Source organism: Alternaria burnsii (assembly GCF_013036055.1).
Source record: "Alternaria burnsii strain CBS107.38 chromosome Unknown 756, whole genome shotgun sequence".
NCBI classification, from domain to species: Eukaryota; Fungi; Ascomycota; class Dothideomycetes; order Pleosporales; family Pleosporaceae; genus Alternaria; species Alternaria burnsii.
In genome coordinates this window covers 180,946-206,735 of record NW_024066128.1, presented here as the reverse complement: position 1 = coordinate 206,735, position 25,790 = coordinate 180,946, and the positions used below count along the sequence as shown (strand labels likewise).

Here is a 25,790-nt window from a genome sequence, read left to right as displayed (position 1 = left end):
GGAGGGCTAGCGGCCCCGTCATGTACGCAACGCACACCGCAACACGTAGCCGTCGTCGCTTAGAGAACCCAATAGCCCCTTGCGAATTGCCTTGGTCTAATGCAAGACAAGCTGTAAGATGCACTCGACCCTGCTTTCCATCCGTTCTGTTTGCGTTCGCGTTTCAAAACATCTCATCGTGCAACTTTAGCGCACAGCTAGTACGCGTTACAACCAGCAGGGGATACCTCTCCAAGCAAGCTCTCTCAGCAACAGAAGCCTCAGAGACTGCGACACTAGTTGCGCGTCTCTTGTAATTATGGGATCATAGACCTGTCTCCTCAATCAGTGGGTTACCTACACTCGCCCACTGCACTAGCCCACAAAAGTTCACACCGAATAATGGCGTACCCTGAAAAAGTTCACCGCATCTTCTTGCGCCTACACCTCCATTACAGTTACTCTACTTCTGCATGAGCAGGTGAGCATCTTCCGATGTGCCCCAACGCTCAGTCCCATCTTCGGGCAACACCACCCACGGCGCCTTCTCCCTCAAAAAGATATGCTTCACAACCTTGGGTGCCACCTCAGTCTTGAGACTCTCCAGATCGACTGTGGCCATGCACAGCCCCATACCGTCAGGATCAGATGTGTAGACCATGGATATCGGAGCACCACAACCCGAGCAGAAGGTTCGTTCTGCAACGTCCGATAGTCTTAGAACCTGGCGCGTGTTCGAATGCGTGAAGGAAAGACTGCCTCGGGGCACATGTGTGAATGGAAGGAAGCCAGAGCCTGATACTTGCTGGCATGCGCGGCAATGACACAGCGTGATATTTGAGGGTGGAGCACTCGATGTGTATTGCACCCCACCACAGCGGCATCCGCCCTTGAAAACCACATCGTCCTGAATGACTTGCGGCATGTATCTCGAACCGTCTGCAGCTACATAACATGTCAGCTTTGTGTCAATGCATCACTATGGCTTACTCACGTCTTCTTGCGATACCGAGGAAAACAGAGTCGATCTCCTCAATCTTGCCATCTATCGCCAGCTTTTCCCACTCCTCTTTGTAAATGCCTTGCGCTTTCCTCCGGATGTCGTTATTTGCAAACGTTCTCGCAACGTCTTTGACAATCACATTTTCGACGAAGAAGTCGTCCCATTGCTCCATCTCGTAAAAACGTCTGCCATATCCAGCTTGGCCCTCGACAGTCAGAACCTGGTCTACCTCCAGGCCCGCGGACTCCAGCATCTGCTTCAAGGTATCTTCTGATTTGCTCCATGATCGATTGTATGGAATTGGAAGCTCCAATCTTCGAGCTACTCTTTCGAGAACCATACCAGAGATCAAGTTCCTTGGATGTGTTGCGTCCATTGCAATGACCCCTCCAGGCTTAAGGAATTCTGTCCAGTGCTCGATGGCAGTCTTTGGGTTGGGGAACAAGACAAGGGCAGAAGCCACTGTTATGACGTCAAACTGCTTTCCACTGAGCTCTTCCGTTTCGTCCAGATGTAAAGCGTCGCCCTTGAGGAAAGTCGTATTGGCATATTTGTCGCCTCCTTGAGTCTTCCTGTGAGTAGCGACTGCAAGCATACCAGGGGTGACATCAACTCCGACAACATGTCCTTGCGGTCCTACCGCCTCTGACTCACGGAAAGTCAACAGTCCTGTGCCACACGCCAAATCCAGTACTTGCTGGCCTGGTTGTATGTCGAGATAGGAAATGAATCGTCTTGTGAAGTCGTTGTGCCAGGTAGCATCGTAATCCCAGGACTTCGAGTCATAGAATCGGATAGCATCCGCCGCTTGTCTTTCGCTTGACATTCTGAGTGATTTGGAACTATCGGTCGTTGTGAAATCGGAAGGTCGCTTCATAAGTGTTGGTTTGGTTCAGTACATGAATAGGGCGTAGAGGCGAGTGACCAATGAGAGGCGGCTTGGTCAGCTTGACTTGCTCTGGATGTAGCCAGTTAAACTTTAGCATGTGCTTCCTTCTCTTCTTGTCGACGATGATGCAAACTTGACGACAGTAAAACTCTGAATGCTAACGCGCAAATTTGTATTTATAGCTTTCCTCAAGATTTCGCGAGCCTTGCTGAAACTCCCGTGATGAGGGGTGCCGAAGCTGTGAAGCACTAGCGCTGCGGTTGGTAAGCGCGAGCGACTCAGGACTCCTTCCAAACTCTAAGGTGCAACTCCTCCTTCGTCTTCTCCGATGTTATACATGACTCGGGTCTCCGTTATGACTACCTTGGTGCGCGTCTTTGGGTGAAGTTATTCTCAACGACAAGCCACGCTAGACTTGTCTGCAGCCTTGAAACGAAACTCGCCGCAACTCACACGGACCGTGTAGCTTTCCAAGCTCACCGTTATCGACTGTTGTTAATTTTATGACGCTGCGGTTCACCCACTCAGGAGCTACTTTGGAGCATGAACTATGCAACTTCACATCCAGCGTTCTGATCTCCTAAGCGCATGCAGTCCAAGCACTATGCTGCAAATCTCAAACCAGACATAGAGTGCGATACTAACCCTTGCATATCACCATGTCCTGAGTGGATGCTGCAAAACCAATTCATGTCCCTACCACGACATAGCGTTCTCGGTAATGGAACAAATGCGACCGAACTACCAATTCGTTGTGCACAAGAAAATCCCCGAGCAACAGACAGACGAGACAAGTAACAACAAGCTTCTGCGCAGGACATATCAAGGCTACATGGAGCTGGAAGGATGTCGATCATCTAATACCGGGTGAACTTGCGTGGTGACGAACAGGCTAAACGGCACTTCAACAAGCGCCCCACTGCACCCCGCAACGTGGGGAAGCATGGAGAGCCGCCATCGTGGTATTAATATCCATTAGACGGTCGAACCAGGGTTTCTAGAGTGCGCATATCCTGCTATGCCCAATCGATCGTCATATTCTGACGAGATCCATTTGGAAGTTCTGGAAGAGCATTCGCTACACTGCGCCATGCCAATACCAGTCTACAATACCCGGATCTGAACATAGACTAAGTGGTCACGTCTTGTTTTGGGGAACACGGCCGGCCAAGGGCGCTATAGTGCGATGTGGTTTCCTCACGGCTCAAGGGAGCTTTTACACTCCAATCGACGGTACTAACTATACAAATCACGAACAGATTTTCCATCAATGAACTGTCAACGCAGGGTAAGCCTGTATTCTATGATGATAGCAGTACCGTAGATGTCTAGATAAGTTACCTGGAAAACATCAAAGGTCCAACACTTCTCATGTTGGACTAAATCGATAATAGGAAAACAAAAGCATGTCAGCTTTTGTGAGTTGTGAGCGTAGGATACTAGCATGTAAAGTAAAATGATGGTTACCAAACATGGTGATTTTGAGTCTATGCTATCCTGTTGTGACGGCTCTTGCTCCACAAGTGCGTGGCGAAAGTAGAGGAGACCAGCAGGAGCCAAGGCGTTATGCCCTGATTGCCCCATAGTCACGCTACGAAACACACTTTGTCATCTCCATGGGTTCATTTAGTGGCTATATTTCGCCGTGAGAATGTGGAATGCTTGCGGAGGCCACGATCACTATAAAAGAGTTAGGAGTACCTCAGCAATCATCATCCTACAGTGTCTCGAGTACCAAGGTCCGCTCAACATGAAATACTCACTTGTACTTCCGCTCCTTGCTACGACCGTCCTTGCGGCGCCAGCCATCGAACAGCGCCAGGACGCCACATGCACTGTTCCAACTACCTTCCCTACTACTGCCAACGCGAAGTTGCCAAACCCCTTCAAGTTCTTTGATGGAAGGGCTGTTGCCACCAAAGCCGACTTCGCATGCAAGAACAAGGAGGTTAGCGCTGCCATACAGGCACAGGAACTTGGTGACTTCCCCAAGAAGCCAACAAGCGTTACTGCTACCTTCTCTGGATCCTCGCTCTCCATTACCTCGACTGAGGGCGGAAAGTCGGTTACTTTCTCGGTCTCTATCAAGAAGCCTAGCGGGACCGGGCCTTTCCCAGCCATAATTGCATACGGCGCTGCCAGTCTCCCTGTTCCCAGCAACGTTGCGACAATCACCTTTAATAATGATGAAATTGGCCAGCAACAGGGTGGTAGCAGCCGTGGAAAGGGCAAGTTCTTTGACTTGTACGGCTCCGGTCACAGTGCTGGTGCTCTCACTGCTTGGGCATGGGGTGTTGACCGCATTATGGATGCTCTCGAGGCTACTCCTGGTGCTGGTATCGACCCGAAGCGCGTTGGTGTGACCGGTTGCTCTCGCAACGGCAAGGGTGCTTTTGTCGCCGCTGCGCTTGTCGACCGCATTGCTCTGGGTCTTCCTCAGGAGTCTGGTTCTGGTGGTGCCGCCTGCTGGCGCATCTCCGACTCTGAGAAAGCCAAGGGAAAGAACATCCAAACCTCTAGCCAAATTGTCGGCGAAAATGTATGGTTCTCCACAAGGTTTAACTCCTTCAGCACCAAGTCCAACACCCTGGCCACCGACCACCATCAGCTCGCCGGTATGGTTGCTCCACGTGGTCTGCTCGTCATTGAGAACGAGATTGACTGGCTTGGCCCTGTATCCACGACCGCTTGTATGAAGGCCGGCCGCCTCATCTACAAGGCCCTTGGTGTACCAGATAACATGGGCTTTACAGGCTCCGGCAACCACAACCATTGCCAGTTTCCATCCAACCAGCAGGCTGACCTCACTGCGTTCATCAACAAATTCTTGCTCGGCCAGAGCTCAAACACTGCCAACATTGAGAAGGGCCCATCAGGCGCTGATGCGGCAACATACATTGACTGGACTGCCCCCACGCTTACTTAGGCTTATTACCCTACGGTACGAACCTAGGGAATGTGTGATATTGAGCTGGGTTTTGACATGTACATAGTTGGCAACGCGTTCGTAGCTAAATGTTTATTTGCCAGCATTATGACCCTGTGGACATGAACCCTGGTCATCTATCTGGTACCGAGGGGCCAGCTTTACAAAGGTTGAGACAGATGAACGTGCGAGTAAAGTGTGACGTTTCGCCAGACAAGATTCAGTGAACACTCAAGTGAAAAGCTGTTCAATGGCCTCGCTGTTAGTTCACTATGTACGCAGTAGAGCGTTATGGACGGGCTAGAGCGCGCGCTGAAAGCCTCCCACCGCCATTCAGCGCGGGTCCAGAATTCTCACCACCAAAGGCTTTTCCATCTGATAGAGCCGCTACGGTGGGCATAGTGTCGGGAAAAGGCGTCTAGAACGATGAAAAGTAATAAGTACGAACCATAGCACTGGAACTAGGTTGGGAAGGAAAGTAAGACGGGTTTGATGTTCGCTGGACCGTGGTAGCAGGTTTGGAGGGGTCGTGGACGTGGCACGCACTCCACTCGTTCCTCCGCCTCCGATGCGGTGGCTTATTGCGGCACTAGTCCACGTCAAGCGCGTTGTTTATCTCCCTACCCCACAGCGCAACGACTCCTGTAGAGGAAGTCGATGAGGGCGACAGGAGAAGAGTGAATAACTGCAGCAAGCAGACGACTCCGCGCTGATTGGCCCAGCCCCAATCGGGCCATCACATGATCTTGCCAAGCCATTTAGCGCTAACTCGTTTGCGCGAACAACGCTCAGGCTAGAGTGGACGTCCGCAGACGTCCAACACCACCCATCCCGATATCACGAAGACTTGCGCCCGCATCTCAACATCCCCGCAACACGCTGTCCACGACGCGTATAGCGGTTTCCGACGCTTTTAGAGCGCGTCTGCGCCTTTGCCACCCCCCACACCGAAATTGCGCGCTCCCCCTTCAGCCTCACCACACAACGCGACTCTGTCAACGGCGGACCCCCGAAGGTCTTTCATCGGCTTCATCGACCAAAGGGCCTCCACCACCACCACGCCCCACGATAATGTCATAGAACCGCTGCACGCGCCACAAACCCTCCCGCGACTGTCTTTCCCTTCTTAATTGCGCGATCTTCGTCGACCCCGACCCCGTACGGCGACCGCGTTCGAGCGTGGATATCCCGTATCTTGGCTGTTTACTGCACACCCCAACCAACACACTGAACCACCATCGCCATGGCGTCGGTTCAACCCAACTCAGAAATGCCTGGGCAGGCACCGCTCGCCGCTAATATCACGCGAGAGCAGATCCAACATGTCTTCCAGGTACGTACCTCTCTACGCTTTTTGCGCTACTAGACATTATCTACGCATCGAAACATCGCTAACAATGCCCTCAGCGCTACACCGCAATGAAGCAACAAGGCGTACCCGAGACCAACCCCGAGTTCATCAAGGCGCGCAATCTTCTCACCATGGTGCAGAAGCAGAACCAGTTCCAGCAACAGCAGAAGATGCTACGGCAACAGCAGCTGCAGCGCCAGCAGGGTCAGATGGATCCTCAAGCTGCCCAGCAAAATGGCGCTGGCATGGCTATGTCCAACGGCACCAAGCCTGCTGCTGCTAGTGATGGCAAGGTCGCTACGCCGGCGCCTGCTTCTAGTGGTCCTTCATCTACCATGCAAATTGCGACTGCTGGTGGGCAAGCTCCTTCTTCAGATGGACAGACTCCCACATCGGCCACCAGTGGTTCGATGGCGCTGTCCAAGGACCAACTGCTTATGCTACGTGCTCAAATTGGAGCTTTCAAACATCTCTCCAAGGGTCTGCCGTTGCCAACCAACATGCAGCAGCAGATCTTTGGTCACCATCAAGCCAAAAAGCCCCAGAATGCCGCCGAGGCTGTGGCTGCTGCTTCCCAGATGCTTGATAATGCCACCCGCGCAGGTAGCACCCCGAGCGCAACTGGCGGCGCAGTACAGGAAACTCGAACTCTACCTCGCCTTCCAGACACGTTCATCGATCCCTGGAGTAGCGAAGCTTTCCGCGATGTAAACTACATCTCTCACACTCAGCGCAAAAACCGACCATACCTCGCGACTATCATGCCCCAGGGTGTGGACATTGATGCGGTTCAGGAGAGCATGGCGGAAATGCGCAAGGAGCGCGAAATCCTACTTTATAACCGACTCACGGCGAGAAAGGCCGAGTTGGAGAAGGTTCACGCGAACATCGGTTCCTGGGATACCAGCAAGACCGATACGCCTGAAGATGATGGAAAGGTCAAATTGGCTCTGGTCATCGAGCAGAAGAAGCTCAACCTACTGGAGAAGCAGCGCAAGCTGCGGAGAGAGATTGCCCAGCAAATGATCCATGCTGACAACCTTGCCATGACAGCGAACCGAACAGTATACCGACGCCTTAAGAAGCAATCGATGCGCGAAGCCCGTCTTACCGAGAAGCTAGAGAAGCAGCAACGCGATGCACGCGAGACCAAGGAGAAGAAGAAGCATCACGAGTTTATCGATGCTATCCGCAAGCACCGCACAGAGTTGCAGGAAGCTGGCGCCGCTCAGCGCATGCGTCTGCAGAAGCTCGGCCGTACCATGATCACAACACACCAGAACATCGAGAAGGAAGAGCAAAAGCGTATCGAGCGCACCGCCAAGCAGCGTCTGCAGGCTCTCAAGTCCAACGACGAAGAGACCTACCTCAAGCTTTTGGGCCAAGCCAAGGATACTCGTATTTCGCACTTGCTCAAGCAGACCGATGGTTTCTTGAAGCAACTCGCCGACTCCGTCAAGGCACAGCAACGGTCTGCAAACAACTCATACGAGCCGGAGGAGCCGGAAGAGGAGAGCGATGCCGAATCTGGCGATGAAGACCGCCCAGGCAAGAAGAAGACCGACTACTACGAGATTGCTCACCGCATCAAGGAAGAGGTTACACAACAGGCTACCAACTTGGTTGGAGGTACCTTGAAGGAGTACCAGCTGAAGGGTCTGCAGTGGATGATATCTCTGTACAACAACAATCTGAACGGTATCCTCGCAGATGAAATGGGTCTTGGAAAGACTATCCAGACCATCAGTTTGATCACCTATCTCATCGAGAAGAAGCGACAACCAGGACCTTACTTGGTTATTGTGCCGCTTAGTACGCTTACCAACTGGACGAACGAGTTTGAGAAGTGGGCACCGAGCGTCACCAAGATTGTTTACAAGGGTCCTCCAAACTCACGTAAACAATACCAGCAGCAGATTCGTTGGGGCCAATTCCAGGTTTTGCTCACAACCTACGAGTTCATCATCAAGGACAGGCCAGTTCTCAGCAAGATCAAGTGGGTACACATGATTGTTGATGAGGGTCACCGTATGAAGAACGCCGGCTCAAAGCTCAGCATGACCATCACACAGTACTACACAACGCGTTATCGTCTCATTCTTACTGGTACCCCGCTGCAGAACAACCTTACGGAATTGTGGGCTATGCTGAACTTCGTCCTTCCTACCATCTTCAAGTCGGCTACTTCCTTCGACGAGTGGTTCAACACTCCTTTTGCGAATACTGGAGGTCAAGACAAGATGGAGCTCACTGAAGAAGAGCAGTTGCTCGTCATTCGTCGTCTTCATAAGGTTCTCAGGCCTTTCTTGCTCCGTCGTCTCAAGCGTGATGTCGAGAAGGATCTTCCCGACAAGACCGAGCGTGTGATCAAGTGCAACTTCTCGACCCTCCAAGCGAAGCTGTACAAGCAACTTGTCACACACAACCGACTCATGGTCAGCGACGGCAAGGGCGGAAAGACTGGTATGCGCGGATTGAGCAATATGCTGATGCAGTTGCGTAAGCTGTGCAATCATCCATTCGTATTCGAAGAGGTCGAAGACGTCATGAATCCAACCAAGGGTACAAACGATCTTCTGTGGCGTGCAGCCGGCAAGTTTGAACTGCTTGACCGAATTCTGCCCAAGTTCCAAGCCACAGGTCATCGTGTCCTTATGTTCTTCCAGATGACACAGATTATGAACATCATGGAGGACTACCTGCGGTTGCGAGGTATGATGTACCTGCGTCTGGATGGAGCGACTAAAGCAGATGATCGATCTGATCTGCTGAGGCTGTTTAACGCTCCCGACTCACCGTATTTCTGCTTCCTGCTATCCACGCGTGCCGGTGGTCTTGGACTGAACCTTCAAACTGCCGATACCGTTATCATCTACGATTCTGATTGGAATCCTCACCAGGATTTGCAAGCCCAGGATCGTGCCCATCGTATCGGTCAGAAGAACGAGGTCCGCATTTTGCGTCTTATTACCTCCAACTCTGTTGAGGAGAAGATTCTTGAGCGAGCCAACTACAAGCTGGACATGGATGGCAAGGTTATTCAAGCTGGTAAATTCGACAATAAATCCAAGGACGACGAGCGAGACGCCATGTTGCGAATCATGTTGGAGTCTGCTGAAGCCGCCGAAAGCCTTGAACAGGAAGAGATGGATGATGATGATCTGAACCAGATTATGATGCGACACGATCACGAGCTGGCAATTTTCCAAGAGATGGACAAAAAGCGCTTGGCGGAAGATCCATATGGTCCCGGCAAACCGCTTGGTCGCTTGATCGGCGAGAGTGAGTTGCCAGACATTTACCTGAACGAGGAGGCTCCCATCGTCGATGAGAAGGATGACACACCTGCTGGTCGTGGTGCTCGAGAGCGTACCCGCGTCAAGTATGATGATGGTCTTACCGAGGAGCAGTGGTTGGAGGCTGTCGACAACGATGAAGATACTATTGAAGCTGCTATCGCCCGCAAAGAAGCTAAGGTCGCCAAGCGAGGTAGGAATAAGACTGGAAGGGCAGGTGAAGAGGATTCGCCAGTTCCATCACGCGCCAGCTCAGAGGAACCTATGCCGAAGAAGCGAGGCCGCAAACCCAAGGCTGAGAAGCGCAAAGCCGACGAAGCCTCTCTCGATGCTGACCTTGCACCTCGCAAGCGTGGCCGGCCCGCTCCAGCCAAGGACATGCTACACCCTGACCAGAGAGCGTCGCTTCAGAAGGTTGTTAATGTTGTCTACGAGGCTCTCAACGACCTGGAAGAAGAGTCGCAAGATCCCAACATCCCCAATCGCGGTATCATCGACCCATTTATCGAGCTTCCAGACAAGTGGGATTACCCAGATTACTACCAGCTGATCAAGAATCCCATCTGCATGAAGCAGATTGAGAAGAAGATCAACAAGAAGGAGTACCAGTCTGTGAAGCAGTTCCGTCAAGATCTAGGCTTGCTGTGTAACAACTGCCGCACATACAATGAGGATACGTCACTGCTCTTCCAAGACGCCAACCTGATAGAGCAGACTGCGCTCGACAAGCTTCGAGAAGCGACGGCAGAGTTTCCAGAGTGGCAAGATTACGACGATGGTGGTAGTGTCCATGGTGGTGGTATGAGCACCATGACGAGTGCGGTTGGCACACCACGGGCTGGTGTCTGAAGAAGGTAAGCTGCAGCATGGAAGATTATTCATTAGGTATTCACTGACGGCGATAGATGAGAACGTACGTCTTCAAACACGACGCGTCATCGACGATATGGTTTGATCGGCATAACATTCAACTACCTTACACCTTCTTTACATGTAGTTTTTGTCCTCCTGTACAACTTGTAAGACCTGGAGGAAGATTGGAGAGGTTTAATTCCAGGCATTTTATTGCGCGCGCACTACACGTCTTTTCTCGCTCACATGACATTTTGCAGCGAGCTTCCCATGGTTCTAGGATGCTTGATTGAGTAACACGATTCTGGGGTTCAAGGGTTTTCTTCTTCAGTCGGAGTTTGATGCATGCATGGCTACTGTAGCTAGAGCGAGCTTAGCTTTAGCTCGCCTTTGATAAAAAGGCAATTTGATGTTCGAAGACAAGGAAAAAATGCAATAGTTTGCACTTGTGCTGGTTTGTTCGATGTATTGTGTGATACATGACATAGTCTTGTCATTCATGCTTGCTCCGCATTCCACTTGACGCAATCTTGGAACTTGACGCCTGACCCGCCAAAGATATCCAAGGCGCTACCGATGGTCAGATCAACCTTGCCCTTGCTCAATTTCTTCACCAACTCTAGGTCTTCGAGTGAACGACCTCCACCGGCATATGTGACGGGTATGCTGCACCACTCTGCCAGCTTAGTGACGAGTTCGTGATCGATACCGCGTTGTAGACCTTCGACATCGGCGGCATGGATGAGGAATTCGCAGCAGTGCGGTTCAAGGAGGGATATGGATTCTGCACATGTATGTTAGCCACATTTGTTGAGCATCAAGATGGACACTGGGTGGATGTACCCTGATTCAGCTCAAATTCGGTGATAGTCTGCCACTTATTCGTCGCAACGAACCATTTGTCGTCTTTCCTTCGGCACGAAAGATCAATGACGAGTTTGGTTTTATCGTTGCCAATGGCTTGGAGGACGGCTTGCAGGCGGTCCATGGAAAAGGTAGACGAGGGGAAGAGGTACGACGTTATGATCACCTACTGCGCTTCGATTAGCCTAGTTTCTTGTTCATAGTCGCCAATGTCGGTTGATTGTGTAAAGCTCACCTTGTCCGCACCTCTCTCGATCCACTCGGCTGCATTCTTCTCTGTGATTCCTCCACCGACTTGCATGCCGCCCTTCCATGCTTCCAATGCGTCCTGGGCTGCTTGATCATTTCCAGGACCGAGCATTATAACGTGTGCGCCTGTCAAGCCATGTTGTTTGTACAGGTCAGCGTAGAAGGCGGATGGATGTTCTGAGGTCCAGTTTGTCTTCAGGACGTCGGGGGTCGTGGTGTTGAGCGTGCCGCCGACGATTTGCTTGACGCTTCCAGCGTGCAGGTCTATACAGGGACGAAAACGCGTCATTGTCTAGTCCACGGGATTGCGATGCGTGTAGAAGGATGCTGCGGGGGAGGGGTTGAGTGAAGGACGGGGGTCCGAGCGAACAATTGACGCTAAGAATTTCCCATGTCCAACTTTTGGATCGCCCATCCTGCGCGCTCAACACCACGACGCAGCCATGGCGCCCGCCCTCGGAAAACGGAAGCGCGTAACGCGCGCAGAACTGGAGCAACCGTCGCCATCGCCTTCTCCCTCTTCCGCTTCTGGCGATGACTCCGGCGCCGAAGACCTCCAGGCGATATTCCGGCGCGCATTCGAAGCAAAGTTCAAGCCTCTACCCGTAGAGCCCAAGAAACCCAAGATCGAGGAACCACCCGCACAAGAGGAACCAGATGAGGAAGAATCAGACTGGTCAGGCATAAGCGACAGCGAAAATGGCGTCCAAGTCGTCGAGTACCAAGACCCACGCCGGGAACTTGATGAGACTGAACGGGCAGAGATGAAAGCCTTCATGTCTTCGAAACCGCCTACCTCAGCTTCCGCGTCGTCGAAAAATGTGACAAACAAGAAAAAGCAACAAGACCCTGACTCCAACGAAACCACAAATTTGAAAAACGACATGGCGCTCCAAAAACTCCTTCGTGAATCACACCTTCTCTCCGCGTCATCCTCCGGTACCTCGACACCCACGCTCACCACAACGGGTGTCGCACGCCATAAATCCCAAGACCTGCACCTCCAAGCCCTCGGCGCCAAGGGCTCAATCTTTACCCAAAAGAAAATGCCAATGGCGCAGCGGAAGCACATGATAGACAAGGCACGAACGACGGAAGAGAAGAGGCGGAGAGAGGCCAAGGAGGCTGGTATCATTCTAGAGAGGGAAAACAGAGTCACCAAGAAGGCACCCGAGAAGAAGAGGGAGAGGGGTGTTGGAGGACCCAGTATAGGAAAGTTCAGGGGCGGTACACTGAGCCTGAGTAAGAAGGATGTGCAGAGTATCACAGGCGGTGGGGGTTCCAAGGGAAAGGGAAAAGCCAAGAAGGGGAAGAGATGAGAATGAAGATGTTGAGATACCCAATATGAATTATCCGACTCGCGTCGAGATGTCCTGACGCGCCCGTGTTCATAGACTTGCTGTCATGCACGACGTGTCACGAAGCTTGTTCACCAATTACCCCAAGGCACTCTCGCAAGAACTTGCTCTCGCTTCTTAGGAAGACTCCCAACGGTCGCATATGGAACAACTACTCCTTGTGACCAGAAGAAGCCCCGACAAGCAGCGACTAACATCAAAGCGTCTCCCGCGGTAATTGAGCATCTGCCATTTTACCTTTCAGTCATTGTCAAATATCAAACTCCCATTCCCTTTGTGGAACAAACTCACTACAACCAGCCTCCTACATCTGGCCAACCGCACCAAGCAAGCCTCAATTACTGTCACTCCAAACCGTGCTATATAGCAACCTCAATACCCTCACCCAAGCTATTTTGTTCATCGATGCCAGACAAGCCTTTCCGGCTTCTACACCTTCCTGTAGAGCTACGATACACAGTACATGAGCAGATTGAGATGTCTGCTTGTCACCACCGGCTCAAGGTCCCGACCTTCAAGTGCAGATTCGAGGAGAAAGCAATACCATGATCATACACGACACTTGTTGTCAAAACGTCGCCAGTATGGTTCCTAGCCATTTGCGGTTTGATTCTTGAAGAGGCAGTACTTTGCCTTGTGCTCAAGCTAGATACGCTACCTGATGAACCCTCTCGGTTCATCATCGATTCGAGAGGCTTTTACAGTTTTGTCTATCCAAAGCGCAGTATTCGCACGATGTTCGAGAAGTAAAAATCTGACGGGTTCACAAAGTAATGGGACAGTATCAGCAGTGATAGAGATCCCCTGGCTTAGATTCCTTACAAGCTATATCCTCGAGACCCGAGCCATTGTACTATTCAGCTTACGTGGTTCCAAGGAACATGCAGCCATCGTGGTATTCTCCAAGGATTGCATCAAGATTCGGAGACGTCGACTCGATACGAAGGCAGTCTTCAACTTCCGCTGCTATATTGGGTCACGCGATGATTTCACTAGCAATCTCCTTTTCATATTATTACTTAAGAATTTGATTAAAGATGATGTCGAACTTAACCTGAATGGATTCGAGGCCGATGATATCCAGTCTGTAATTAAGGAGTTTAATAGTATAAAGTCTATGTACCGTCTCGATAATGGCTGGCTGGTTAGAGGGCTTTCTGATGCAAAGTGAAAGGTAGTTTGAGCAGGATATAACGTTATGTTGGATGAAGAGGCTGTTACAGAGCTAGGAATAGTGACAAAGCAGTTTTTCGCATCACTGATGGATATGTTCGTTGTATTCAAGTATGCAGAGTTAAGCTCAAGGTATGTCAGAATATGTTGGTAGACGTAATTTGGTACTGAATATAAGAGATGTTCTCTCTGTAGGCAGAGGAGATGTTCACAGTGATACCAGGAATAAGCTGGGAGCCAACCAAATGTGACACGCATTTGAAATATAGACATCATGCACTCGCGAGACACCTTGATGCAACATGTTGATACGTTGCACCTATCGCAGAAATCACGTCGGTAGTCCACATTCGTCCGAGAACTTCCGTATATATGAATTCACCAGGAATTACGGGTATAGAAATCCGAACGGATGACTCTCCTGACTACTGAATACAGCCGCGCGTTACTCGAGTAAAGCGACAAGTTGCTCAGTAGATCTTACTCTTATCCATTATAACCGTAGTTCTATTAGCACAACCACACGATTGAATCATGCGCCCCGCTGTAACCGCTGTTACCGCTGTTACCGAATAACACAACGTGTCGTGACAGCGTGTGCTAACACTTTGGTCGATCGAGTATCACAAGGCGTTTGCCCTATAGAAAGTCCGCCTAACTTGCCTAACTTGCCTACGATCTTAGCGTACCGGCAACCAAAATTGGGTTCTTGGGTACCGGTCAGCCCTATTTCAGATAGTACTCCGGTAGTGTTTGAATGGTCTCTAGAGCTAATGATAGCCGCAAATTGTATCTAGACGTCATGTTGTGCTGATGGTTCTGCGGGTCCAATCACTTATCGTCACGCTTGCTATCGCGCTTGTATGAGCCAAGTTGTCCAGCTGAACGGCTCAAGTACGATGCTATTGGTAGCGGAAGGTGGGTCCGATATTTTGTCGCATGTCGACTTCCGAGCTGGAGCTACCCAAGTATAAGCGCTTAAACGGTCTGTGGAGTGGAGAATATTGGGCTTAGGGAATGAGTGAGTAGTCTACGGGCGCGAAGTATTAGGTTACCAGGTAACTCTGGAGATTGAATCTATCCAACTCTCGGGTTTTGGGGCCGAATATCCTGACGCCTATCAAAGGATGAGAGAATAGCTGCTTACACAGATATGTGTATCGGAAACAGCTGATGGATTGAGTAAGGAAGAGAAAGAGCGTAGTTCATCCGCAACCATGACATGGAAAGCAAGATGAAAACTTGTCTGTCCATATTTCGGTTGCTGTAGAACATGTTGCAGTTGTATCTGATGATTGTTTCCTATCATACGTCATTTCGAAGCCTCACGCTCTCCCGCATGCAATCCTGGCGAAGTATTTGAGAAATACGTATCGCAGTTTTTACCGTTACAAGTCTAGTGGTCCGTCAACCCTTCTCTCAGAACGAGGCTGGAGCTGATGATTAGCTTCCGGTTTTTGAACTCATCAACCGAACTCCGTTTTATGGTCTGTGAGCGTATACCGAGCAAGTCCGTATGTCTTGCGTGCTACGTACAATGCATCTAATCTGAAGCTAATATAGTCACTACTAAGCACCGTACCCTACATGATCCTATCTTCCTTGCGCATGAAGAGCGCATCTTGAATGCAAATTCTACCATCACGCTTGTCACAAGGCGTCCCACTATAGCTTCACTGTAAACAGAAAGGTGTGAAGTATCCGGCTCTCCAGAATGGGCGAGCTGGATGTGAAGCTGGCCGTTACTTCGTACATCTGGCGAGCGTAAATACATTGCTCAGTAATTGTGGCCTTCTAAGATCGATCGAACAACGAAAGGCGGACTCTAAGACTGAAAAGGCTACGATGTGCCTGAGGTCCGACCGCCTAGGATATGACACTACAAGACCGAATGACGCTCACTGCAATACTCTCCTCATCGTCATAGGAAAGAGCACGTCCTGATCCTTACACGCCGAAAGCATTCGGGTGAGTATAACGTGTCTCGAGCGCTCATTAAAATTCGACATTGCTACGCGCGGCCTCCTTTCCCAACAGAGTCTCCTTCACGGTCCAAGCACATCCCTAGTGCCCCTGAAGTGTGTATGTGACAAGATTGTGTGATAGCACTCGACCCGGCGGTTGAAGACTCGGTAGCTGCGGGTTCAAGAAGCCGTGCAGAGGCTGATGGACTGCCTTACACGCAGTTAGACTCATATGAGTATGTGGAATTGAGTGGTCGACCAATGAGAGATGAAGCACTGAGTGGAAAGACGACGAGATAAGCTAGCCAAATAATCCATCCTTTCTCATGAAACGTGGCTTCATGTGGACGAGGCCTAGTCCTACCTTATGGGCCTAAATGAAGGAATAGTCTTCTGCATACATGACCGAGGCTTCCAGTTAGAAGTCTCAGCCTCGTCAATTGCAAATTTGACGTTGTCAGATCTGTAACATCAGGTATCTCCACTTGCAGGGTACGACGCAAGCACTACTTTTTTCAGTCAACGTGCAGAAGGATTCTACTGCGAGCAGCGACCGTTACGTTTTAATACGACAACGATGTTCCGGAATAATGTTAGCATGCAGTAAGCTACCGTCGGATGATCATATACGAACGTTCTCCGGAAACACAATGCCACCGGCTTGTCTGCTGAGCGTGGTGCCAAAATCCGAGTTGCTATAGCAGGGAAGAATGCAGTAAAGACAGAATACCGATTAGCCTCCTATGGCGTGCGCTTGGCTGCAACCGTATATGCTGACAAGATTGACATCGAAGGCCATTGAGTCGCAGTGAGGATCTTCATCAGAGGCTGCGCAAGAATGTGATGTTGGTGGCGATGTATCCTTGATAGGACGTTCAGCCTCACTCCAGCTCCATAATGTTGGGAAACGCTCGATCGGTGGCGGAATGGGGCAGTGGCGATCAGCATGGGTTTGGAAAGGGGGATCTCAGCACAGCGATCCATCCCATTCTTTTGCAGTTTGGCGATGCAGAGAAGGTCTATTCTTGGGAGGGAAGGGTGCAAACGCGTCAGTGAGGCGTGCCCCCGAAACCCCTCGAGGGTGGCGAACGGTTGCAATGTGGTCCTCACACAGCGTTGTGAGACTCAAGTCGTATGCTTCGCTGATGCGCAGGTTTGTATCATGTGGAAGTTCCGTACCTCTCTTTACTCACATCTTTTGATGGAGGTGGTCCGTTACATGATGCGCATAACCTATTGACTGATGCGGAATCTGACCGGTCGCGGATTCGACGTCGCCCTGACATGTTGCGCGTACATGACGGCCTCGCCGGCAACCCCACGTGTTAGGCCACAGTATGTGTCGACTGATTCCCACCGCCAGAAGCGTCAGCTTGCACAGTTGATAGATATGTTGGCCTGAAACTCGGTTGGTCGGTACATTACGAGCTACCGAGATCTAGAGGCACGGCTGTCATGCAAGATTGACGAAATGCGGAAGCGGAAGCGGGCACGCTCACCGATGAAGATCTGGAGGAATATCCAGAAGGGCCGAATGCTTGCGATGGATCCATCGTCAAGGGAAACGCAAGATCTGATATTTCTTTTCAAATCTGTGTGGGTGGAAAAGTTCCTGGTTGGAGTTGGGGAAGCGGCTGGCGGGGCGGACTGGGTAGCTGGGAAGGGCCGGAATGCTGCCGACGTATCTCGTTGAGATGCCGCTCGGGAGCCCGCCTCGACGAGGGCGAGCGTCCTGGAGTAAGTCTCCAGACACGCCCACCACTACGAACGCAGGTGCCATTGGTGGGTATGTGTTCCGGCAGCCAGTGGCTTCGCGTAATGCACACAGCGTCCCTGGTGGCGTCGCACAATTGCGCCCCACCCTATCACAACTCTCACAGACCACAGGCGCAGAGACACAACAGCTCGCCTATCTGCAACAACAATGGCAGTATCTGGTCTGGGTCAAGGAGGTTAAGAGTACCTCTCTGCGGTCCATCACCCCGCCATCTTGAACTTTGAGTTGGCAGATACAACTGTGCCTATAGCAATGAGAGGTACGCTAGGCTTAGTACAGTTCCGTTTTGAGCGTTGTGCATACAATCCTACGGCGGCTACAGGCTGCCGTTCCCTAGATCTCGAGGGCACGGAGCGTTGCGTTCTGATCGGTGGGGCGCATCAAAATACCTCGCCGACCACTCTGATACCAGCGGCGCGACCGAAAATGTCCTTTACTAACAATCGTTATAGATGGAGAAATGTGATCGGTCATGGGTCGAGGATAGATGTTGCAAAGAGATGGATCAGGAAGGCTTTAGCACAATCACGCCTACTACCGGTGTCAAACTGTCACTTCAAACTCGTCATATTGACACCCGGTAAATAGGTTATGCCAAGGTCCTCAACTGGCCTCCACATGCCGATTATCGACCAAAGGATCGCTTGGTCCCTGACGCTTCACATTCGTCCTTGCAACTGGTATAATGCAACATGATTGCGAGCTATCCAGATAGGACGGCGGCACACCTCAGGTATCGTATTGCATTTCTACACTCACGACTCGATTTCTTGCTATCTGTCTGACGCCATTCTATCGACCCGCTGTAGCGGAACGCTCAGGTACATCGGAATCGCGTTCTCAGATCATGCACGCTGCGTTCGAACGAGTTAGTTTCAGTCAGCTGATCCTGGAAGTTCATGCACCTCCCCTGTTTGCGCAATCTTCATTCTGTCATCATCGCTTTCCGGATATACACTCAGCACCCGTCCTTCACGCCAAGTCGACTAGCGTGTAGTCGGCCATGCAGCAGTACATGGTTCTAAATGCAGATTCTCATTCCCGGGCGCAGGGGCGATGAAGGTGCATCAGATCCGATGAAGACTCCGATACGAACTGGCAGGGAAACTGACTCAAGCTACACACCATTACAGAACACCATATCGTGGCTGGAGATTTTCAAACTTCTGGAATCATGGCGCCGAATTCGCAGCGAGTGATCAAGATTTTCTCAGAAACATGATGACACTGTGTAGTGATATGCATGTTGTACGTAGTGATCGTCGCGTGACTTACTGTATGCATCAAAAGTCAAGCATCTTCACGCTACCACTTTGGCATGCATGTAAGCCGGTAGTGTACCAGACTCTTCTAGACCGATTTACCGCTATTTCGAGATTTCAAGAAGAGAGTGGTCTTGAAGTCGAAGTACGGTGTATCGCTTGCGATCTCATCTGTATCAAGAGGCGAGCGATGAGAGATCTATACGTTACGCCACTGAGGTGTAGCGTGTTTGATCATCCACATCGATCTTTTCTAGAAGGCGATCAAGGTGGCAATAGAAAGGAGATCTGCGTGGGAGGCGTGCGTGCCGTGAGCAGGAAGATGGCTGGGGCAGCTGCGCGCAGTGAAGCTTTGCTGCCAGGGTGTTCCAGGTATCACAGTGTGATGTAACATGTTGAGAGGCACAGAGGCTGGGAATTCACTGCTGATTCTCTACAGGATTCGACCGTAGTCGGTGCATGTCAGGGCCGGCTCATGTACCTCTTCCGTGGTTAGCTTTGACGGCTGCATTGCATCGGCACTGTTGGCTGCTACTACCGAGCTCAGCATTCGCCTTGCCATCGTTATTAGCCGCTGTTGGACGAGCATCCTATGTCTTGCTCCCCTGCTGAATATGCCTTCGTACTTGCGGTGAGTGTTGTTCAAGCATACTGCTGCACTGCGATGTGAGTGTGTCTGCTGGGCATGAATGATGGTGTTGAGCCTACATTCCAAGGTTTCAAAATGCGGTAGCCCCAAGTCAACAGTTCTGAGACGTCTGGCGGTCAAGCTCACTTGCTTCGCTGTCCTTCCTTCCGCGGAGGATCTCACAGCTTCGCAGTAGAGGTGTTGAATTGCGATTGGGGTTTGGAGCGTTAGTCGCGCTAGATCAGCCTGTTGCGATACCCCATGGTATATTCCGGAACATAATAGTGTTGGCGCGCAACCACATTTCACCTTATCCATTGAAACCACATGTCGATATCGGTACCCGTCAGATTGCAAAGTATCTCTCCTCTTCACGGTAGATACCGAGATGAGAAGACTGCAGGACAACTTGGAAGCGAAGCGCTGGTAGCGATGCTTGCCCGTTGGGTAACCGTCAAGGTTGCTAGAGGTAGCCCAGGAGCTAACTACACCGTACAGCACCTTGTTGCTGACCACTCAAGACCCGAGAAGTGATCGACAGTGAGCCCTGGAGCGTGAATAGGGTGATGTCTTCCACACTCGTATACAATGCGGTGTAGATACGCGAGCACCAAGCGATTTGGAAGTATTCAGGGGATTACATGAACAGCCGTGGCTGTACGATGGTGTCGAACGCGATCTGATGGTGAAGGCAGGGAACATGGGATGAAACACATCAGCGGCCCCGGGGAAGCGATCGGGCCTATCCGTTTGGTCACTGGCATCTGCGGCTGACCTGTCCGCCTAACCAAGGTGGGTCTGACAGGACGAACTGTGCGTCTTTGACCCGCGGGCCTAGGATCTTTGCTCGGTTAGCATCACGCGCATGCATGCGTCATTTGGCTAGCATAAGGTTCACGAACCATTCGCTTCACTCGAGAGTCGACATCTTGTGAAGCGGACACTAACACAGACAGACCACTAGGTGGCGATCGCAGTCCAGTACCACCGAACAAGGACCGCGGCCTGCTGCCGCTGGTTCCGTGCGCCGCCGCCGCTGTTGCCGTCCGCACAGCCAACGCCTGTCAAGAAAGTATCGATGGACCGGACGCAAACGGAAAATGTGAGCGATGGGAGTTTCTGGCAACTCGGGGTTCGTACAACAGAGAGAAATGAGTGAAGTGGCCAAGTAATTTTGGACTATACCCGATATCTTGGCACTACAGCAATCTTGCACAAAGACCGCTCGATGAAGGACAGAGACTAAGACTAGTCCACACCGCTGCGATATGAGATCCGTTGTACACGAACATTCTATGGTGGTCCATCATCTTTTGGAGGCTGAAGTGCGAGATTTGATGCCGCATGATGGTGTCCAGCACTCGTTTGAGACTACTGCAGGTCCACGATTTCGGAAGAAGAATTTCTTAGTATTGCAACCCCTCCAAACCTCACTTACCAGCATCAACCGCATCGACCTTAGGTCGAAGAGTTGTCCCCGAGCCACGCGGCTCAACGAAACCCTGCACTTCGGATCTTTGTGTCCCAGTGTGGGAGGTTGAAGCAATCGCCCTCTGCACGAGATACCTTAAGGGTCCGCACGGATGATCCGGTGAAATACTACGACGCGATCGATACACCCTGGCACGGAAACCTGCCACACAGATTACTCACATGCAAGTCTCAACATATCTGGTCCCGGTCACCAAGGACTGGAAGTGGAAGGAGGGAGTACCGGTCCTCGGAAGGTGTAGATTGGTCACATCCATCCAGCATTCAGCTCTGCTCTCTTGGTAGGGATACCCCAAGGGCATGTAATTGGATCTTGGACAGTGCTTTCCACGGAGGGGTGGAGAGACGGGTGTACTGACATGCCATCTCGGTATGTTGCAATCCCGTAGTCGCCTACGCCGCTGTTTGGCACGTAGATCAATAGCACGATCTGATGCCCCTGCAGCTGTTTGAGCTCCTTTCAGCATTGACTCTGTATTTCAAATACATGTCGAGAAAACGGTCGTCAATCGGACTGTCAAGGATAAGAGACTTTAGTCTGGTCGATACGGGAAACCTAAGCTGCTTAAAGATCCGAGCGCGTCGTTCGAAGTTAATTTCCAAAGATGGCGTTTTGAATTGGGGTATATGGATTGATAGTACTAAGGGCCGTTGGTGGCAGGTCTAATGGCGCAATAGAGACTGTGGATACATAGGGAAGCACGCGTCGTACATAGCGTCGGCCTAAAGACATCGCCGACTGTGACGCCACGAGAGCCTGAACTCACTGTTGGGTCACAGCATATGGCGGGTAACAATAAATTTGATCGCCCTTAACGCAGGGGCGCCAATAGCAAATACAGAGGCGGGCGGGATTATGGATCCCAAAGGCAAGAACTTTGATGGTACCTTTTAGCTGAGAGGATACATGGTGAAGTGCCCCAATAGATCGGAAAGGTTCCACATAACCGCTGAAGTGGGATGAATGTCTCATTGCAAGATTGCCATAATCGCGTGAGCAACTATCTGGGGCTAACGCCTGAAGTTGTGCTAGTGCCATCTGCCAAAGCCACGTGATCAGGTGCTCTTCACTCCTTCATGTGCGCGCAGAGACCCTGTGAGAACCGTGATGCTATTCCGGCACGTCGATCTTCAAAAACAACTGTACAAGTCGACAGTACCATTGGCATCTGAATTGCGATTGTTTTCAGCTTCGACCACTGCGATGCTCGACCTCATAAGCTTTGAAACAAAGCCGAAGTGGGGCGGCATACCCGTCTGCTTCCCCGATGACAAGCTGGGACTCCCATACAGACTAAGGCACGTCAAGATCTGACCTGTGCTGCGTCCGGGCGCCGCCTCTTATTACCTAAGGTACTTCGGGTTTGAGGCGTTCCATTCGTAGGTGGAGGTAATGAGCTTGTCCAGAAACACCAATGATTGGCGAGTGTGGGCTTCATCTACGGTCCCGTCAACGCCCCGGGTAGAAGCGCCGTCCGCCACGCCGCCGTCGATTATCGGACGCAATAGCGCATATCTGCACCCACGTGTGTATGTTCGGAAGACCAGGAGTCGCGCTTCACACTACGCCGAGGACCCAAGAAATTGCCAGCCACGATAAGCCAGTATGCGAGGATCCTCACCGGGATGCCGGCTGGCCTAGCACACGAGGAATTCGTACTTGGTCGAATGCCCGCGGAATGTACTGTACGTTTCTGTTGACGACGCTCAAGCCCTGTATGTTTCACGGTCGGCCTCGAATTCTACATTGCGACTGCTGCCATCCGTGAGGCAATCGGACAGCCGACACCCGATATGCAGGGAGGCTCAACATCGACTCCTGGGGTAGGCCGCACGGTGAATTTTGGCGGTGATTAACGTATCGACAAATGGGGTGTGGCTTGGGCGTCTTGTCCTATGGAACCCCCACACTGCACATGAGACGGCGAAGCCATGTGTCCGTTCACACCTGGGACCGTACCCCGGTTCCGTCTTCAGACTGCATCCTAGTCGGCTGTCGTGCCCCGTACATCCACCATTCTCTGCTGGTTAGCCTTCCACTAAAGCCTCCATCCCAGTAACTTGGCTGCATGCGAGAGCGATATTCCCTGTTCGTCTTGCAACCATGCTCTGGCTTCTAACCCTAGTCCCTTCGGCTTGCTCCACTACAAACACCATCCTTGCTTGCGGGATGCTCACAGTGGTAGTGTATCGAGTTGGCCCATTCATATGTAAAGCCCCAAACGCTCCCCCATACCACAGCCAGATCGATCGAGCACATCTACAACACTCCCACGTCATCTGACCCTCTATCTCCACCGCATCTTCTTATTGCAGTCTTGATAGACCTGTTCCCGACAGCACACGGCCCAGCCCATACTTGCTTCCTACCTTCGCCTTACCAACTGCAGGGTATACCACCATTGTACCCTTCTGCCCATACCGTGGCAACAGCTTCTTCATCTGCCATGGCTACTGTGGTTGCATCTCACAACATTGGACTCTGGCAAGACCGACGAGAACCCTCAATGCACATTCCTAACATGCATCTCAACAACATCATGCCTCCCTACGACACTTCGCGGAATGTCTCGAACGCTCCTGTCTCTCGAGAATATCAACCCACTTCAAACCACATGGACATGAACAACATGCCTCTCTACTCAGCAAACACTCTCCCTACCTCCGTCCCCTACCAAGCTGGAGCATATGCATACGACGTTCCCACATCGGTACCAGTAAACCCATATAACATGCAGCAAGCTTCCTACTACGCATCGACCATGCCACATCCCGTGTCATACCCTCAATCACATGATATTCAGGCGCTCCCCACTCTGCCAGATGTCCGACATGTGTTCAACCCAAACGTCAAGTCCGAGGGTACATCACCGGCGCAGTCAAACCAAATGTATGCGGATCCGTCCTATGGGACTGAATTGAAGCGATCCACTTCAGAGCCTACAGAAGGCAGCGGTGCCAACTTCGCTACTGATGTGGACACTCTTATGAAGGCCATTCAGGCGAAGCAGACAAACCCGCCTCCAGAGAATGAACAGAAGGTATGTCATTCACTCCGAGACTTCAAATTCGACCTTCTAATGTTTCGCAGGACGATGCATCAAAGAATGCCCAGAAGCCTAGGAAGCGTTATCAGTGCACTGTGCCCAACTGCAACAAGAGCTTCTACCAGAAGACACACCTTGAGATCCACATACGCGCCCATACTGGTGACAAGCCATTTCCTTGCAAAGCACCTGGATGTGGCCAGTCCTTCTCGCAGCTCGGCAACCTCAAGACACATGAAAGGCGTCACACCGGAGAGCGACCGTACAGCTGCGACATCTGTGGCAAGACATTCGCCCAACGTGGCAACGTTCGCGCACACAAGATTGTTCACCAACAGATCAAGCCCTTCAGCTGCAAGCTAGACGACTGTGGCAAGCAGTTCACTCAGCTAGGCAACCTCAAGGTTGGTTTCGCTCAAGAAGACTCCTCATTCTGTCACTGACTGGTTGTAGTCCCACCAGAACAAGTTCCATGCCGCTACTCTCAGGTACCTTACCACAAAGTTTGCGACTATCAACCCAGGCGACTATGTCTCCCAAGAGGACAAGGAACTCTGGGAGTACTTCGCATCGCTATACAAGAACTCCAACAAGGGTATTAAAGGTCGAGGCAAAGACAGGCGCATCTCCGCCATGTCATCATCCGCTTCTTCATACCCTTCTTCATACGCCTCTATGTCAATGGCTCCCATGGCCCGAGGCTACTCTACCTCTTTCCACCAACAAAGCAGCGACCGGGAGAGCCGCTGCTCATCGATGTCTTCCGACACCATCACAATACAACGAACAGACAGCGCATACGACTTCAATGCACCAATGCACAACGGGTATCACCACCCTCAAGGCAATGGCTACGACGATATGGTCTTTCCTGAACGGAAGATGTACTGAGTACTGCTGAAAGCAGATGAGCAACACTATAGAAGACTTCGGTTCAATCCGTGGGAGTTCTTGGATATCGGCGCTTAAATCGAGTAGGCATCAGGGCACGGGCGATAAGTACCCAAGCTAGCGCAGCGAAGGGTACAATCTCTTTATTGTTTTCTGTCATCTTGTTCACACGGGCGTTATCGCATAGTTACGCTGCATTAGTAATGTCTTCTCACGCATTCTTGTCCACGCCCATTATGTTTGGCTTTTAGTGTCCCATGTATTGTTGTTCCATGTACGCTTGTTTGTCAACCAGTTGCAAAAACATCTACCACAGCGCCACGCCCCGATGCGCATCACTGTACGAATAGAGTAGCATTATGAAGCAAAGAACATTTATCCATCCAGTCACTGTCCTCTGTCTTTGCGCCGCTACAGTATCAACAGAACGCAGTGTGGTGCAAACTGACTCACCGCTCAACTGTGCTCAACATCTGTAGCGTACGCGACTGGTTCGCTGCAATATGCAAGATGCAAGGCGACTGCGCAGTTCATTCACCGCAGCTTTCTGCTCGCAACACCCACTCGCTTAGACTTGCGCCCAGCAGGCCAGTAGTTTGAAGTGACAGTGTTGTAATTGCATTAGCTACATGTCTAGGCACATCTCCAGATCTAGCTGGGTTGTCCATGACTGTAGTGCAAGATAGGAACTGACGTTTCTGAACTACGGCTGACTGCCGCCGATTGCCGACAAACTACGCACTGGCGCAAGTAAGTGGGCTGTGGAACTACCTACGCTATATGCCGTGCA

At 51.3% G+C, this 25,790-nt stretch overlaps 8 protein-coding genes across 8 annotated transcripts; 6 read left to right on the top strand and 2 right to left on the bottom strand.

The window, feature by feature from the left end:
- Positions 1–442: 442 nt before the first annotated feature.
- On the bottom strand, positions 443–1,808 carry GT037_010501 (s-adenosyl-l-methionine-dependent methyltransferase; the record flags this gene model as incomplete). Its single annotated transcript, XM_038935548.1, has 2 exons — positions 443–924; positions 974–1,808. The coding sequence occupies 2 exons, from the start codon at positions 1,806–1,808 to the stop codon at positions 443–445; spliced, it is 1,317 nt and encodes a 438-aa protein (XP_038781798.1).
- A 1,813-nt stretch (positions 1,809–3,621) lies between these two features.
- GT037_010500 (uncharacterized protein) lies at positions 3,622–4,797 on the top strand (the record flags this gene model as incomplete). Its single annotated transcript, XM_038935547.1, has 1 exon — positions 3,622–4,797. One exon carries the CDS (start codon positions 3,622–3,624, stop codon positions 4,795–4,797), a length of 1,176 nt encoding a protein of 391 aa, XP_038781797.1.
- Positions 4,798–6,040: 1,243 nt separating this feature from the next.
- Positions 6,041–10,293, top strand: GT037_010499 (snf2 family atp-dependent chromatin-remodeling factor snf21; the record flags this gene model as incomplete). The annotated part of the gene is made up of 2 exons (XM_038935546.1): positions 6,041–6,130; positions 6,205–10,293. The coding sequence occupies 2 exons, from the start codon at positions 6,041–6,043 to the stop codon at positions 10,291–10,293; spliced, it is 4,179 nt and encodes a 1,392-aa protein (XP_038781796.1).
- A 500-nt stretch (positions 10,294–10,793) lies between these two features.
- On the bottom strand, positions 10,794–11,698 carry GT037_010498 (phosphoribosylformimino-5-aminoimidazole carboxamide ribotide isomerase; the record flags this gene model as incomplete). The annotated part of the gene is made up of 3 exons (XM_038935545.1): positions 10,794–11,080; positions 11,140–11,326; positions 11,396–11,698. 3 exons carry the CDS (start codon positions 11,696–11,698, stop codon positions 10,794–10,796), a joined length of 777 nt encoding a protein of 258 aa, XP_038781795.1.
- A 154-nt stretch (positions 11,699–11,852) lies between these two features.
- On the top strand, positions 11,853–12,728 carry GT037_010497 (uncharacterized protein; the record flags this gene model as incomplete). Its single annotated transcript, XM_038935544.1, has 1 exon — positions 11,853–12,728. One exon carries the CDS (start codon positions 11,853–11,855, stop codon positions 12,726–12,728), a length of 876 nt encoding a protein of 291 aa, XP_038781794.1.
- A 4,846-nt stretch (positions 12,729–17,574) lies between these two features.
- GT037_010496 (uncharacterized protein) lies at positions 17,575–17,898 on the top strand (the record flags this gene model as incomplete). The annotated part of the gene is made up of 1 exon (XM_038935543.1): positions 17,575–17,898. The coding sequence occupies one exon, from the start codon at positions 17,575–17,577 to the stop codon at positions 17,896–17,898; it is 324 nt and encodes a 107-aa protein (XP_038781793.1).
- Positions 17,899–20,003: 2,105 nt separating this feature from the next.
- GT037_010495 (uncharacterized protein) lies at positions 20,004–20,672 on the top strand (the record flags this gene model as incomplete). Its single annotated transcript, XM_038935542.1, has 3 exons — positions 20,004–20,040; positions 20,093–20,111; positions 20,528–20,672. Coding segments are annotated over 3 exons (201 nt in total), but the record flags the coding sequence as incomplete, so codon positions are not given.
- A 2,837-nt stretch (positions 20,673–23,509) lies between these two features.
- Positions 23,510–25,000, top strand: GT037_010494 (zinc finger protein ozf; the record flags this gene model as incomplete). Its single annotated transcript, XM_038935541.1, has 3 exons — positions 23,510–24,103; positions 24,154–24,513; positions 24,563–25,000. The coding sequence occupies 3 exons, from the start codon at positions 23,510–23,512 to the stop codon at positions 24,998–25,000; spliced, it is 1,392 nt and encodes a 463-aa protein (XP_038781791.1).
- Between the last annotated feature and the right edge of the window lie 790 nt (positions 25,001–25,790).